This window comes from Denticeps clupeoides, chromosome 9, assembly GCF_900700375.1.
Source record: "Denticeps clupeoides chromosome 9, fDenClu1.1, whole genome shotgun sequence".
Classification (NCBI taxonomy): Eukaryota; Metazoa; Chordata; class Actinopteri; order Clupeiformes; family Denticipitidae; genus Denticeps; species Denticeps clupeoides.
The window spans coordinates 1,109,083-1,124,193 of record NC_041715.1 but is presented as its reverse complement, the minus strand read 5'-3'; the positions used below and the strand labels follow the sequence as shown (position 1 = coordinate 1,124,193).

At 52.5% G+C, this 15,111-nt stretch overlaps 3 protein-coding genes across 3 annotated transcripts; 2 read left to right on the top strand and 1 right to left on the bottom strand.

The window, feature by feature from the left end:
- Positions 1–839: 839 nt before the first annotated feature.
- Positions 840–10,534, top strand: carf (calcium responsive transcription factor). Its single transcript, XM_028991624.1, is given in 17 exon segments — positions 840–887; positions 2,430–2,649; positions 2,731–2,857; positions 2,966–3,056; positions 5,349–5,430; positions 5,504–5,568; positions 5,570–5,627; positions 5,630–5,699; positions 5,766–5,778; positions 5,780–5,878; positions 7,792–7,935; positions 8,021–8,287; positions 8,373–8,535; positions 9,050–9,119; positions 9,202–9,314; positions 9,397–9,643; positions 10,082–10,534. Coding segments are annotated over 16 exon segments (1,911 nt in total). The 5' UTR covers positions 840–887; position 2,430; the 3' UTR covers positions 10,165–10,534.
- Positions 10,535–11,013: 479 nt separating this feature from the next.
- Positions 11,014–13,175, top strand: LOC114797028 (small ubiquitin-related modifier 1). The gene is made up of 5 exons (XM_028991625.1): positions 11,014–11,134; positions 11,444–11,527; positions 11,999–12,076; positions 12,149–12,220; positions 12,295–13,175. The coding sequence occupies exons 1-5, from the start codon at positions 11,123–11,125 to the stop codon at positions 12,361–12,363; spliced, it is 315 nt and encodes a 104-aa protein (XP_028847458.1). The 5' UTR covers positions 11,014–11,122; the 3' UTR covers positions 12,364–13,175.
- Positions 12,891–14,734, bottom strand: LOC114796761 (uncharacterized protein KIAA2012 homolog). The gene is made up of 3 exons (XM_028991244.1): positions 14,686–14,734; positions 14,380–14,599; positions 12,891–13,746 (listed from the first exon to the last, which is right to left on the bottom strand). The coding sequence occupies exons 1-3, from the start codon at positions 14,732–14,734 to the stop codon at positions 13,533–13,535; spliced, it is 483 nt and encodes a 160-aa protein (XP_028847077.1). The 3' UTR covers positions 12,891–13,532.
- Positions 14,735–15,111: the final 377 nt, after the last annotated feature.

Below are 15,111 nucleotides of genomic sequence, written 5' to 3'. Positions count from 1 at the left end.
ACGTGGCAGCAGATCAGCCGGTTCAACACCGGGCCCCTGGTGGCCCCTCATGGCCCCTGGCGGCCCCGTCGCTCCTCCAGGTCCCGGCGCGTCTGCCCGGCCCTTCCTGTCTGTGTTACGGCACCGGGACAGAGTCTTGCCCGGCCATGTCCCCGTTTTATTCCGGGACAAAAAACCGGACCTCCGAGGACCGACGCGGTGCGAGTGGGTCCCTCTGCACAGCAGCGCCGCCCTGTGGCGAAACCGCCTCACTTCTTACTCAAAAGACCGCATCTCGTTCTGAAACCGGGTTTAAAACAGTTTACTTCTGACAAGTTCGGCCTTAGTTTTTGTAAACTCAAAATCTATAGAAACCGAATGAGAATTGCTGGTGTCCTGTAAGTCGCTTTGGATAAAAGCGTCCGCCAAGTAAAGTAAAGTACTGTACTGTAATGTACTGTACTTCTCATACAGCCCGACCAGGCACGGATCCTTGCTGAGGACGCGGGACGGAGGGACTCGGATGAGCACAAATGGCGTCAAAAGCACGACGGGTGTCGGGCGATGCACGAACACGGCAGCCCGGATTATTTGGAGCGTGTAGTTTTATCTGGGTGGTAGCAGCCTGGTGGGTAAGACACTCGACTATGAACCAGAAGACCCAGGTTCAAACCCCACTTACTACCATCGTGTCCCTGATCAAGACACTTAACCCTGAGTGTCTCCTGGGGGGACCGTCCCTGTAACTTCTGACTGTAAATCGGTCTGGATAAGGGCGTCTGATAAATGCTGTAAGTGTAAAATGTAATCCCCAGAAACGTTTTGGCGTTTTTTTATTCCGCTGTACGGAAGCCGGCTTGCTCCATCGTCCCGGCGGTTCCGCGTTTCGGGCTCCGGACGAAGACGAGGTTGAGTAGACTCGTTTTCGGCCACGGACGCGTCGGCGTGGGTCGGCCGGCCGAGATCGGGGCGGGTTTTTTAAAAAAAAAAATCTATTTAATGCGGAGCGTTTTAGCCGCGGCTGCCGCTCCGGATCCCCGCGTCCGCGGAGAAACGCGGAGCCGGCGGGGCGCTAGCAGGCTGCTAGCAGGCTAACACGCCGTAACTCGTTCCGCCGCGGAGCCCGGGCCAGAACTGGAGTAGAATTCAGGGTAAAATAAACCCTCAAATGTGCGGGACAAGTTCCGTCCAGAACCGGCACCGAGAACCAGGGTCCCCGCGTCGTTCAAATCATCCAGGAAATAAACGGGAAATAAAGTCGTGGATCAGGAACACTGGAGCGTGTAGTGAAGTGTGGGGTCAGCGGGAGTTTTACTTTAACTGTACTTCTCTGGTACATTTTACCGCACAGAACTTTCACAGACTTCTGTAGTAAAATGTGTAAGAACCCTGGATATTATTCTGATATGTCCGAAGTTGGAGTAGCCTCGGACTAACCACGTAGTAAACCCGCAGTAGCCTCGGACTATCCCCGTAGTAGCCTCGGACTAATCCCGTAGTAAACCCGCAGTAGCCTCGGATTAACCCCGTAGTAAACCTGCAGTAGCCTCTGACTAACCCCGTAGTAGCCCCGGACAAACCCCATAGTAAACCCCTAGTAGCCTCTGACTAACCCCGTAGTAGCCTCGGACTAATCCCGTAGTAAACCCGCAGTAGCCTCTGACTAACCCCGTAGTAGCCCCGGACAAACCCCATAGTAAACCCCTAGTAGCCTCTGACTAACCCCGTAGTAAACCCGCAGTAGCCTCGGACTAACCCCGTAGTTCAGCAGAAAACAGAAGCCCATTCCAACAACAGACGTTTCCTCCGACGTATCAGAATAGTGTTTATGGGAGCGAATGCGTTTTTTTTTTTTTTTTTTATTCGAAACAAACTTAAACGACCTTCCTACCACATGCAGAACAATGCAAATACGAAGACCATAAAACGAGCTGAGATGTTCACTGAAAGACCCCGGCGGTCTTCATCATAACCCTGTACCGCTACCGCTCGTACATTTATATACACACGTTTATCCAGAGCAACACAATACGAAATATAGACAAGGAACCGTACACTTAATTTTTTATATTTAATCTATTATCCTGTTTTCACAAAAAATGACTAGACGTTGCAGGTCCATACACGCATCTTGTAAACTGTAATATTTACAGGACAGTAGCTGTGTTTGGTGGGAAGACAGATACTCCTGTCTATAACAATAAAGTTATTTATCAAACCCAAAATTCCGCACCGTACAAGATGATAAAAAACAAAACCTGATGGAATGTTGAGCCTCGGTCCTCCATTATTACAGCCATGCGGTACAGATGTGACGCCGGTGCTGAAGTCTAGATCTATGGCCACCTGCACGGTGGAGAGCACCGGACATAGATGTATATATTATGTATATTATATATATATATGTATTATTTAGTAGCGCCTGTCACGTCTGTGTACGGTTCACACAGGATGGAGGAGCAGGTGGCGAGTGAGGAGACGGCAGACAAGGTCGATGGAGCCCAGGTCCAGAAGGAAGAGCGTGTCCGGCTGCACCATGGAACGGACCTGGGGGGGCCGGCAGAACCCGGCCAAGCGCCGGAGGACCTGCCGGCGCCTGCGGGGTCCAACCCGGAGGAGGGGTTTGTCATCTTGGACCAGAACGGTCAGCCTCTGCACTGTGAACGCATGGTGAGAGAACCTCTGGCCAGTAGAGGAGGCCTCCAGCGATGGTCTCCACGTGTAACGTCCTCACATTCATTTAACGAGCAGGTCATCGTGACCGGCCAGTCGGAGAACGGAGAGCTCTACGTCATCCCGTCCAATCACGTCGCAGCGTCCCAGGTTCTTCTCCCCCACGGTCAGCTGCTGGACATCAGCGAGACGGGCGGAGCCGCAGGTACGTGTACTGAGTGAGTAAATGAAGATGCTTTCTGATTGGTCGTAGGTAATATTCTAATCGGATTTCCGACTTTCCTGAGCTATTGGCTATAATTCCTTTTTTTAGTTCCTTGTAGTGAGAAGGCCGATCAGGAGGCTCTTCAGACGGTCTCTTCAGACGGCCTCTCCAACGGTTCGGCCGCCTGCAAGCTGAAGGGGTGGGTCCTCTCGTCCGTTTAAAGCCGTTCTTCCAGAATGTCACGGTATAGTTATTCTGTGACGAGATAAAACATTGCAATAACGTATCATTACATTTTACCGTCAGAGGTGCTGCACATACAGCTCTTCTGCAGAATATTACGTCTGGCCAGTTATTTGTATTGTTTATGTTCTCAAAAGTCATCCATTTTGAACCAAGTGTTGAGCTTGATTCAGTAAACGAGTAAAATGAGTAAAGGTAACCTACTGGGTAACTAGGTAGAATAGAGTGTGGTTGTAGCCTAGTGGGTAACTAGGTAGAATAGAGTGTGGTAGTAGCCTAGTGGGTAACTAGGTAGAATAGAGGGGGTAGTAGCCTAGTGGGTAACTAGGTAGTATAGAGGGCGGTAGTACCCTAGTGGGTAACTAGGTAGTATAGAGGGTGGTAGTAGCCTAGTGGGTAACTAGGTAGAATAGAGGGCGCTAGTAGCCTAGTGGGTAACTAGGTAGAATAGAGGGTGGTAGTAGCCTAGTGGGTAACTAGGTGGTATAGAGGGTGGTAGTAGCCTAGTGGGTAACTAGGTGGTATAGAGGGTTGTAGTGGCCTAGTGGGTAACTAGGTGGTATAGAGGGCGGTAGTGGCCTAGTGGGTAACTAGGTGGTATAGAGGGCGGTAGTAGCCTAGTGGGTAACTAGGTAGTATAGAGGGTGGTAGTAGCCTAGTGGATAACTAGGTAGAATAGAGGGCGGTAGTAGCCTAGTGGGTAACTAGGTAGAATAGAGGGTGGTAGTAGCCTAGTGGGTAACTAGGTGGTATAGAGGGTTGTAGTGGCCTAGTGGGTAACTAGGTGGTATAGAGGGCGGTAGTGGCCTAGTGGGTAACTAGGTAGAATAGAGGGCGGTAGTAGCCTAGTGGGTGACTAGGTAGAATAGAGGGCGGTAGTAGCCTAGTGGGTAACTAGGTAGTATAGAGGGTGGTAGTGGCCTAGTGGGTAACTAGGTAGTATAGAAGTCTGTAGTAGCCTAGTGGGTAACTAGGTGGTATAGAGGGCGGTAGTAGCCTAGTGGGTAACTAGGTGGTATAGAGGGCGGTAGTAGCCTAGCGGGTAACTAGGTAGTATAGAGGCCGGTAGTAGCCTACCGGGTAACTAGGTGGTATAGAGGCCGGTAGTAGCCTAGCGGGTAACTAGGTGGTATAGAGGGCGGTAGTAGCCTAGCGGGTAACTAGGTAGTATAGAGGTTGGTAGTAGCCTAGCGGGTAACTAGGTAGTATAGAGGGCGATAGTAACCTAGTGGGTAACTAGATGGTATAGAGGGCGGTACTGGCCTAGTGGGTAACTAGGTGATATAGAGGACGGTTGTATCCTAGTGGGTAACTAGGTAGTATAAAGGGTAGTAGTAGCCTAGTGGGTAATACACTCGTCTATGAACCAGAAGACCCAGGTTCAAACCCCACTTACTACCATCGTGTCCCTGAGCAGGACACTTAACCCTGAGTGTCTCCAGGGGGGGACTGTCCCTGTAACTACTGATTGTAAGTCGTTCTGGATAAGGGCGTCTGGTAAATGCTGTAAAAAATGTAAAATGTCTGTATGTGCTCCCACAGCGGGCTGAATGGTGAGAATATGTGCGGGGCCCTGCAGGGGTTAACCGGCCGCGGCCTTTTGTCGACCGGCATGCGTTACTCAGCAGTCACTTTGTGTGGGCGGCGGTCTCTGCATCGGCGCCGACCCCGGCGCAGAACTTTCTCCTCCTGGCTCCCGTCCATTGTATAGATCAGTGACCGGGTTGCACTGTACTGAACATGGGTGCGGTGTGTAGCTGACTCCAGCTAAATCCTATTGGGCTGCGTGCACGTGTGTGTGTGTGTGTGTGTGTGTGTGTGCACGCTCATGTATGCGTCGGTGCGTGTGACGAGTTCGTGTTAGTAGCAGTTCGGCTCTTCTTCCTGCTTTTCCGATTCCGGGCTCCTCCGAACCGGGTTTACCAGAACTACCGCACGACCTATGAACTTCACCGCGCTGCCTTACGAACCCGCCGAGGTCGATCTGGCCTGGCTGGTCCAGGCGGCGCCGCGGACGTCTTCAGGGAGCGAGTAGGTCCCGTCCTGACCTCACCTTGTCTTGTGATTTGGTGAATTTATTGTTTTTGTGTTGTTTTTTTTGCCCCGCCCACTGATCACTCATTGGTCCAGGTCCTTAGAAGAATATTTTGATGCTTTTCTGTGTATTTATGGCCAGCAGCTGCTGATGGTGAACATGCTGGAGGACCACGGTAACACGGTGATCTTTTTTCCGGCTTCTCTTTTATAGCGCCTGCGGCTCCTTCGTGGTCCCTCTGAAGCCCCTCCCACCCAACGCGCCCAGCTGGGCCCTGCGGCTCCGGGACTGTGAGGTAATGGGATTAAAATGGAACGTGTCGCGATGCGGCCGGGCGGCTGAATTTGGTTGTGGTCTTTGCGGAGCAGAAGATCGGCGACTCCTACCGCGGCTACTGCAGCACGGAGGCGGAGCTGGAGGCGGTGCTCCTGCTGCCGGCAGCATCAGACCCACGCCGTCTTCGGCACGAGGCAGTCGCCCTCGCCGGCCCCCAAAAACCCGCCACCCGCCTCATGTGGAAGTCTCAGTACGTGCCGTACGACGGAATCCCGTTCGTCAACGCCGGTACGCCGCCGCGGAACACGTTGTCCGGCGCGCCTTCGGAGCGTCTCACCCTCACTTTGTGTTCAGGAAGTCGGGCGATCGATGGAGTGTCAGTTCGGCCCGCGCAGGAAAGGTCTTCAGCCCAAGAAGATGTCTGAGCAGGAGAACAGTCAGCATTACAAAGCCACCTGTCCAGCCAGGTACACACATACACACCACACACACACCACACACATACACACACCACACCACCACCACACACACACCCACGTACACCACACCACACACACCACACACGTACACACACACACACACCGACACACTACACACACACACACCACACCAAAAACACGTACACGCACACACAACGCACACAACACAACACCGACACCACACACGTACACACACAACACAACACCACACACGTACACACACACACACCACACCACGTAAACACACACACACCACACACACGTACACACCACACCACACCACACACGTACACACACACCCACACACCCACGTACACTCACCACACACACGTACACTCACACCACACACACACACACCACACACGTACACACACACCACACACCCACCCACACCGTCAACACCCACACACACACACACACACAATACCCCAAACAGCACTTCAGCCCCCTACACACCCCCCACACACGCACACACTTTACACACTACACCCCCCACACCCAAAAAAAAAAAAAACACACCCACACTTACACACACCCCCCACACCCACACCCTTACGACACAACACCACACACCACACCCCCTCCCACACACACACCCACCCACACCCACACAAACACCACACACCCTACAACACACACACAGCAACCCACCAGCCACCACTTAGCACCTCACACCCACACTCTCGCACACACACACTTCCACACACAACCCCCACCACACACTCAACCCCACACACCCACAGCCCCACACTTACCAACACACACCCACCACACACTATTCCCCAGCCCACACCCGAAGAAGCGAACATTCCGCTTCCGACATACCCCACCCCCAGCCCCGACAACCCTTAGCACCACCCCCACACGTCACACGACACACTTACACCCGCACACACCACACCCACTTCCCCCTACACCACCCACCCCACACAGCTTACACACACACACACACCACACACTAAAAACAAACACACAGCATCACCAACTTCCACACACACACCTACACACGCACACAACTTCATCACACACTTACACACACACACACACTCACACACTCACTTACACACACACCATCACAACACCACACACTACCCACCCACACCACACACTTACACACCGCACACAAAAACCACCCACAGCCATCACACTTACACCCCCCACCACACACAACACCCACCACACACCAAACCACACACTGTACACACGACAACACACACACACAACGCACACCAAACCACGACCCCACACTTACACACACACACCACAACACTCCACACTCTTACACAACGACACACACACCACAACACACACTTACAACACCCACCACACCAAACACTACCACACACACACCAAACACATCACACACACAACACACACACACACTAACACTAACACACACAACCACAACACTCACACACCACAGTTCATACTTCCACACTACAACCACCCATCCCTTAAACTTCACACACACCACACACACAGCATAGCTCACCCACCACCCACACTTACACAACCACTTAAAACACACGCACACACACACACACACACACACCTAATGGTCAGGGTTCCTTGAATTTGAAAGGAGAATTTTCTAGGCCTCGAAAAGTTTTGGAATAGAAAATAAGCTTATAAAATTCTGGAAAAGAAATGAATGTATAATGAAGTACAGCCACAACGTTTAAATCCAGCGCAGGTGTGTAGTACCGCGTCACGTGCCGCTGTGTTTCTCAGGCGCGTGTCTCCTTTCAAAAGTAAATTACAGACGATGATCTGATGGGACCAACTTGGAGGAAGAAACTCTGTCGTTTAAGTTGAGCTTTTTAGGGTTGCCACAATTATATTTTAACAATTTTCTGGTAAATTACACACTTTTCGTTCACATAGAAGCTTGGTCCTTACAGGATTTACATCAAGAAGGTGTGGAAGTTTCCGGAATACCGAGTTCCCACCGATCCGAAAGTGGATAAGAAGGTGGTCAGACAGGAGCAGGAGAAGGCCTTTTTCAACCTCAAGAAGAGCTTAGTGGACGTGGGTGGAGTCTTAAGGTCGCAAATCTTTTCCCCGCCAGATAAAAACGACTTTCTGTACATTCAAGCACAATCTTCACCGTTTTCCGTATGATCTGCGCAGGTACTACGTCCAGTTGCCCACACAAAAGGCCCACCTCTACCATGACATGGACACGCCCATCCTGCCACCCCCACCGCTCCCCTTTCCCGAGGACACGCCCCCAGTGGCGAAGGAAGAGGAGGAGGCCGACGGCGAGGGGACCGAGGAGGAGTCGACAGAGGACGGCGCCTGCGTCCCCTCCCGCCTGCACCCCCGCGTGGCGGAGAAGATCCAGGAGCTGGTGGCCCAGGGCCACGGCCAGGTCTACACCGTCCGCAAGCAGCTCAGGTAACTTCTCGTCTTTTCACTCGTTCCGTTCGGCCTTTACAACCCGTGTAAAACGCCGCCGCTGGTCCTCCTACTTCCACCACAGGAGGTTCGTGGAGCGCGAGATGTTCAAGGCCGAGAAGGTTCCGGAGAGGCACAACCTCTGCTACTTCCCCACAGTCAACGACATTAAGAACCACATCCACGAGGCCCAGAAGGCCTTGCAGCTGGGTGGCCTGGACACCACGGGGCCTGCTGTAGACACACAGGTCAGAAACGCGGTGATTAATGTCGTAACCTACTGAAATTCCAGTAATTGTAGGGTAGTAGCAGCCTAGCGGGTAACACTAACCGGAGGAGGGACCAGAAGACCCCAAATCCCAAACTTACCTCACTTACTACCGCCGTGTCCCTGAGCAAGACGGCGAACCCTGAGGGGGACTGTCCCCGTCACTACTGACTGTAGGGCGTCTGGTCAAACTGCACTGTATGGGGGCATCAGAAGGTTGCTGGTTCGAATCCCGAAGGTGCCACTGATGTCCCACTGATTAAAGTGAAGTGATCCTGTGATACAGCAGTGGGCACCATGACAGGCGCCCGGGGACCAGTGTGTGGGGACGGTGCTTTGCTCAGTGGCACCTCAGTGGCACCTTGGCAGATCGGGATTCGAACCGGCAACCTTCCGATTACGGGGCCCCTAAAGGTACCGTCATGGTGCCCACTGCTCACTAAGGGTGACATATGGAGTTGTTACTAACGGTGAATCCGTGACTTCTCCCGCAGTGGAAAGCGGCGAGCGACGACCTCCTGACCGAGACGGTGACCCTCACCCTGACCCCGGCCCCGGTGGAAGGTAGGGAAGCCCGTCTCCTGGGGGGGTTACGGGTGGCGGTGTCGTTCTGCTCGATGTACTGACGAGTGTCCGTGTCTCTCAGCGGGGCCGCACAAGGTCGGGGTGCTGGAGGGCGCGGAGACGCTGTCCCCCGACGCGGCGCAGCTCTTCAGCTCCCTCGCCAGCCTCCAGCCCAAGATCTTTGCACAGCTTCAGGTGGGACAGCGTCACTCGCCCGCACAGTTTCACTCCGCGCCCCCAACGCCCCGCGTTCATTTTCTCCCTCCGGTGAGTGCAGGGCGTCCAGCTACAGCCGTCCCCGTGTCCAGTAGAGGGCGCTCCGGAGCTCCTGGACGCCTGCAGCCCCCTGCTCCTCGGCCCCGCCGGCTTCCTGCCGCCCTGCGCCGCGCTGGCCGACGGCCTGGCCCTGTCGGAGTCGTCCACCCAGCTGGTCAGCGTGTCCACCATGGTGGACCGGACGCACCAGATCCTGCTGGAGGACGGGCAGGCCATCCCGGTGCAGATAGTCCAGCCTTCAGCCATAGGTAACCTCACGAAGACCCGCTTTTAATATGTCCGGTCTGACGGACACTGGAGTAAAACGGTGAAGCGGACGTGGAGTCCTGATTAAAATATGGAAGCAGCACAGCACACGGTGCACACAGTGAAATTTGTCCTCTGCATTTAACCATGACAGGCGCCCGGGGAGCAGTGTGTGGGGGACGGACCTGCCACCTTCTGATTAAAATATGGAAGTGGTGTTGATGTTGATATGTAGAGATGTGCTGGAACTCTTGATCTCCGACAAGTAAAAGTCTACAGATGGAGAAGAATGTCACCGTTTCGTGAAAAGAAGGAAATTCGGCAATAAATACTTTGACGCGGGGGTGTTGGGACGTTAAAAACCGGCGCTCTTTTGATAATAATTGGCGTGTTGAAGGATTTTTTGGTGCCTTTCGGTGATCGTGGTGTTTCTGCTGCAGCCCTCGCACGTCCAGGAGATGCGATGCAGGTGAAGGTGGAGGCCGAGGACACACCAATCAGACCGGGCCCCACAGACGACTGAGGCCACGCCTCAACTTCCGGAACCGCTGCTATTCCATTCGCATGGATTTACGTTTCTTCACTTCCAAACGGAACGTTTCTGCGAACGGTTTCTCTAATGGACTGCAGTAATCGAGCAGGCTGGACCTCTGTCCACCATCTGGCTGCTCTCTGGCCCAGCCCTCTTTTTGAATGCTGCGATTGCCTCATTTTTTTTTATTGCAAGTGCAGTTGTGGTAAAATCAATTTGACATTTTATGGAAATGATTTTTTTCTACATTAAACGACAGCAAAGCTGTTATTGGAGAAACAGGTCCACGAATCCAGCTGACAACACGTGTTGAGCACAGGAGCAAGCACAACCCCTGGTGGAACTTCACTGTGACTTCTGCCGAATGAACATTTGTGTTGCATTGATGTAAATCGTGTATAAATTATTGAAAGTGAATAAATGTATTTAATGCACTGTAAAATAACACACTTGTCAGAAGGAGCTGCACTGTGTCTTTGTGGACTTGGAGAAAGCATGATGACAGGAGCTGTGTGTTTTGTAGGAGAGAAGAATGAAAGTGGTGCAGGATGTAAACGAGATCAGCTCGGAGCTGATGGATGGACGGACAGGTGAGATGTTTGTAGTTGACAAGGTGAAGTGAAATGATGGTCACTGCAGCACAGCACACAGTGAAACATGTCCTCTGTATTTAACCCTCACCCATGGTGAGCAGTGGAGGTGTGCTGTAGGCCAGAATGCATGAATGAGTGAATAAGAGGGAGTTAAGAAGTGGGTGCAGGCAGGGAGGAATGGCTGGAGAGGAGCGACACTGTCCCTTTAAAACCGAGCGGGCCTTTGTCCCGAGGCCCCGCCCACGTCCCGTGACGTCACGGACTGTTTTGAAGCGGCAGTCGGGCAGCGCCGCTCTCGCTTCAACCCGCAAAGGTCGCCGTTTAAACGCCTGGGAGTTCGCAGAAAGACGAGAGCCATGTCGGACACGGTGAGTGCGGCCGCCCCGTCCCGCCGCTCCTCCCCAGGCCGCCCGCCGGCCTCCCGTTACACGTCCCGCCGCGGTAGCTGTCGCTAGCCTGTCGGCTAACAGCTAGCTTAGCTCAGCTAGCCTAGCCGCGCTCGTAGCCGCCGCCTGCGGCTCAGTTTACTCCGCCAAAAGCGGCACGAAACGCGGCGAAGGTGCGCGGAATGTGACGGAATAGCTCCCCCGTATCCTTACGTACGTACTTCCATTCATTTCTTCATCTCGCTCCGCCACGCCGTCTAACGCCCGCCGTCTTCTGTCCTCGTTGCCCAGGAAACGAAACCATCGAGTCAAGACGGAGGAGACAAGAAGGACGGAGGAGGAGGAGAGTACATCAAGCTGAAGGTCATCGGTCAGGTGGGAGCGCGCTGGATTCTTCATCCTCCTCCTCATCATCATCACGCTGGTGTTGTGTCGGATTGGCCTGCCGCGTCAGATTGTCCTACCTCGTATAATAATATAATAATTATACTATTATTCTGTCCATAAACCACATGTAGTTTGTCGTAGTAGCTCAGAAACACCCATCAGGTTGTCCTACCTCGTATAATAATATAATAATTATACTATTATTCTGTCCATAAACCACATGTTGTATGTCGCAGTAGCTCAGAAACACCCATCAGGTTGTCCTACCGCCACTTTTTACCTGTTTCAATATTAATTATGACACTCTATTGTCCAAAAACCACAGGGATGTTCTGACAGCGCAGAAGTATTTGGTTTTCCTTTAACTACTCCAACTAAACTTTGAAAACCTTCAGTAGGACGTTTGGATAAGTAGGATGAAATGATAGAACCAGAGCGGTCTTCATTTTTCGCCTTTAGGACAACAGCGAGATCCACTTCAAAGTGAAGATGACCACGTCCCTGAAGAAGCTGAAGGAGTCGTACAGTAAAAGACAGGTAACCCGCGTCCCGGCGGCGGGCCGCGTAAAGCCGGAGTCTCTGGACGCCTGACGTGTGTTCTGTTCGCAGGGCGTACACATGGACACGCTCAGATTCCTCTTCGAAGGACAGAGAATCTCCGACAACCAGACGCCAAAAGAGGTGAGGCGGGAGTTTAATTTGGGGCGCCAAGTCCGCGTTTCTGTGTCTAAACCCTGTGCCGTGTCCACCTCCAGCTGGGGATGGAAGACGAAGACGTTATCGAGGTCTATCAGGAACAGACTGGCGGACTGTGGATTAATTAAGGCCGCACCCCTCTCCTGACTTCTCTGCTTATACACCCCCCCTCCCCCTCCCTTTTTTTTTTTTTTTTTTTGTTAAGCTGTATTTTTATATATATTTGGAAGCATAACTTTTTTTTTTTTTTTTTCTGGTCCCCTCAACGGATCATTTAAACACGGAAGAGGTGACCGGAGGCCGCGGGCTCCCGTGGACGTGCTGAGGGCGTGGAGCAGGATTATAAAGTTCAATGTCTGATGAATACAACTCCCTCAATTACCATATATAATATAAAAGGGGTGTGGCCTGCCGAGGTAGCTCCGACCTCGCCAGCCATGTCGTGCTGATTCTGTGAATTAGTTTTTTTTTTTTTTTTTTTTTAATTTCCATATCTGTTTTAGCAACTTTTTTAAGAATACCCCCTTGCCCTGGATTAATTGTGCTGACGGCATGAATCTGTGTTCCTATTTTCCGTCTTTGTTTTCCATCGGTAATTAAATAAATCAGGATGAGCCCCTAAATTATACGTTTTAAAAAAAAAAAAAAAAAATTGTCACACAAATAAAGCATTTTCCGCAGCTGCAGCGTACAATATTGTATACAAGAGCATATTTTTTAAGAATCGCGTGTAATTGTTGTCCAGTCTGTACATTTTGTATATTTAGTTCTTCAGAGTTCTGTTCTCCCCGGTCCACACGTGTTGGTTATCAGTCCTGATGCATTTCCGCTTCTCCCATCTTCCTTACGAAACTTGACGGACTTTATTTGAATTTTTTTGGTGTGTCACAGATCCTTTTTGAAAATGATGATGGTAATAAAAACGAGGACTCTGGAAAGGCTGCTTGTTGTATTCATTTGAAAGAGGGATGAAGGAGGGATGAGGAGAAATAAATCATTCACAATACTGATCAACACGCCTTGGTACCATTTAGCTCCGCCCTTTTGGTGGCCGTCCAATCACAGCAAGCAGAGGGTAAGCAACATGTTGGTGGACTTGGAAGTAATGTGGGTTTTAGGCCACACCCCGAATGCCACTTCCTTATTGGGTGAACAGCCTGCTGGTGATCTTCAGGTCCAGACCATGGCTTGGAGGGTCTGTTTCTGGGTGGATCTGTAGCTTCTACACAAACTTCTAAACAGAAGTGATTTGAGCGAATGGACGTCTCTGCTTTTTGGCTCTCTAGCTGTAACACTGTTAGGACTCCAGGGTGGCGGAATCAGGCCCAGTCGGTCCAGTCAGATGATGGGACACCAGCTGCCCCGGTTCCTCCGTAAGGCCCAGCAGCTGGAGCAGGGCGAAGTACGAGAAGACCCAGGGCCTGGACACGTCCTGGGACTGCTCAAGCCCCCCGGCCTCCAGCAGAAGACCCCGCCGGAACCGCAGCCGCTGCTCCAGAGCCACTTTTTCCCTGCGTGCCGAGAGGGACGAGAAGTTACGGACATTTAAAATCTGCACAGATATTAATATTTCACACTTTGGTTCCTGAACAACGTCACTGATTCTGGTGCATAAAACACAAATTCATCCAGTCGCTCTTCTCCGGATCTTCGTCCCCCTGCAGTGGTGATCAGGGTAGATGCAGCTTTTGCTTGATTTAGCATTAGCAAAATAACTAGTAACTTAACCCTGAGTGTCTCCAGGGGGGACTGTCCCTGTAACTACTGACTGTAACCTTGAGTGTCTCCAGGGGGGGACTGTCCCTGTAACTACTGACTGTAACCCTGAGTGTCCCCAGGGGGGGGACTGTCCCTGTAACTACTGACTGTAACCCTGAGTGTCCCCAGGGGGGGGACTGTTCCTGTAACTACTGACTGTAACCCTGAGTGTCTCCAGGGGGGACTGTCCCTGTAACTACTGACTGTAACCCTGAGTGTCTTCAGGGGGGGACTGTCCCTGTAACTACTGACTGTAACCCTGAGTGTCTCCAGGGGGGGACTGTCCCTGTAACTACTGACTGTAAGGCGCTCTGGATAAGGACGTCTGGTAAATGCTGTAAAATGTAGGGCTGCTGGATGGGTGTGGACCAGAAGATCTGGAGCACCTGCTGAACCTCTCCATCTGCAGCCGCGCCTCCTCCCTCGCCATCCGCAGCGCGTCCTCCTGCCGCCTCCGCCTCTCCTCCTCCTCCGTCCTCCTCCGCTCGTCCTCCTCCTGGAGGTGGAGAAGATACTCCGTCCTCTCGTCCTCCTCCATCTCCACCAGCCGCCTCAGCTCCTCCTCGCGCCTCTGCTGCTCCTCACGCCGCTGGCGCTCCTGCTCGGCTGGACACGTGTTACCACGGCGAAGCGCTTATTAACGGGGTGAAAGGTCAGACTTCTGGACGCTTGTGGGGGTGTCAGGTTCTCACCTGCCCTGCGCTGCTCTTCCTCCTGCCTGAGACGGAGGAGGCGCTCCATCTGCCTCCTCTTCTCCTCCTGCCTCCTCCTCTCTTTCTCCTTCTCCGCCTCCTCCGCCCTCCTCCTCTCCCTCGCTTCCTCGTCCCGCCTCCAACGCTCCTCCTCGTCCTGCAGCTTCCGGAGCCTGAAGGACAGATTAGAATGAAACCCGCGCGTTTCCTCCAGCAGGGGGAGCCGGCCGAGCGCTGAACCCCCACTTTCTGGAGAGGCCGGTGTGTGTGTGTGTGTGTGTGTGTGTGTGTGTGTGTGTGTGTGGATTCCCCCTCTGTTAGTGTACATGTACATTTACATTTTACGCCATTTACCAGACGCCCGTATCCAGAGCGACTTACAACGTGCTTCCATGTCACCATGGATGAAGAGATCAGTTCTGGTTC

Coding starts and splice junctions, on each gene's coding strand:
- LOC114797028 (XM_028991625.1), top strand. Junction 12,077..12,148: donor AGTCGTACAGTAAAAGACAG/GTAACCCGCGTC, acceptor TTCTGTTCGCAG/GGCGTACACATGGACACGCT. Junction 12,221..12,294: donor ACAACCAGACGCCAAAAGAG/GTGAGGCGGGAG, acceptor GTCCACCTCCAG/CTGGGGATGGAAGACGAAGA.
- LOC114796761 (XM_028991244.1), bottom strand. CDS start 14,734: ATGGAGCGCCTCCTCCGTCTCAGGCAGGAGGAAGAGCAGCGCAGGGCA. Junction 14,600..14,685: donor GGAAGAGCAGCGCAGGGCAG/GTGAGAACCTGA, acceptor ACACGTGTCCAG/CCGAGCAGGAGCGCCAGCGG. Junction 13,747..14,379: donor CAGATGGAGAGGTTCAGCAG/GTGCTCCAGATC, acceptor CTCGGCACGCAG/GGAAAAAGTGGCTCTGGAGC.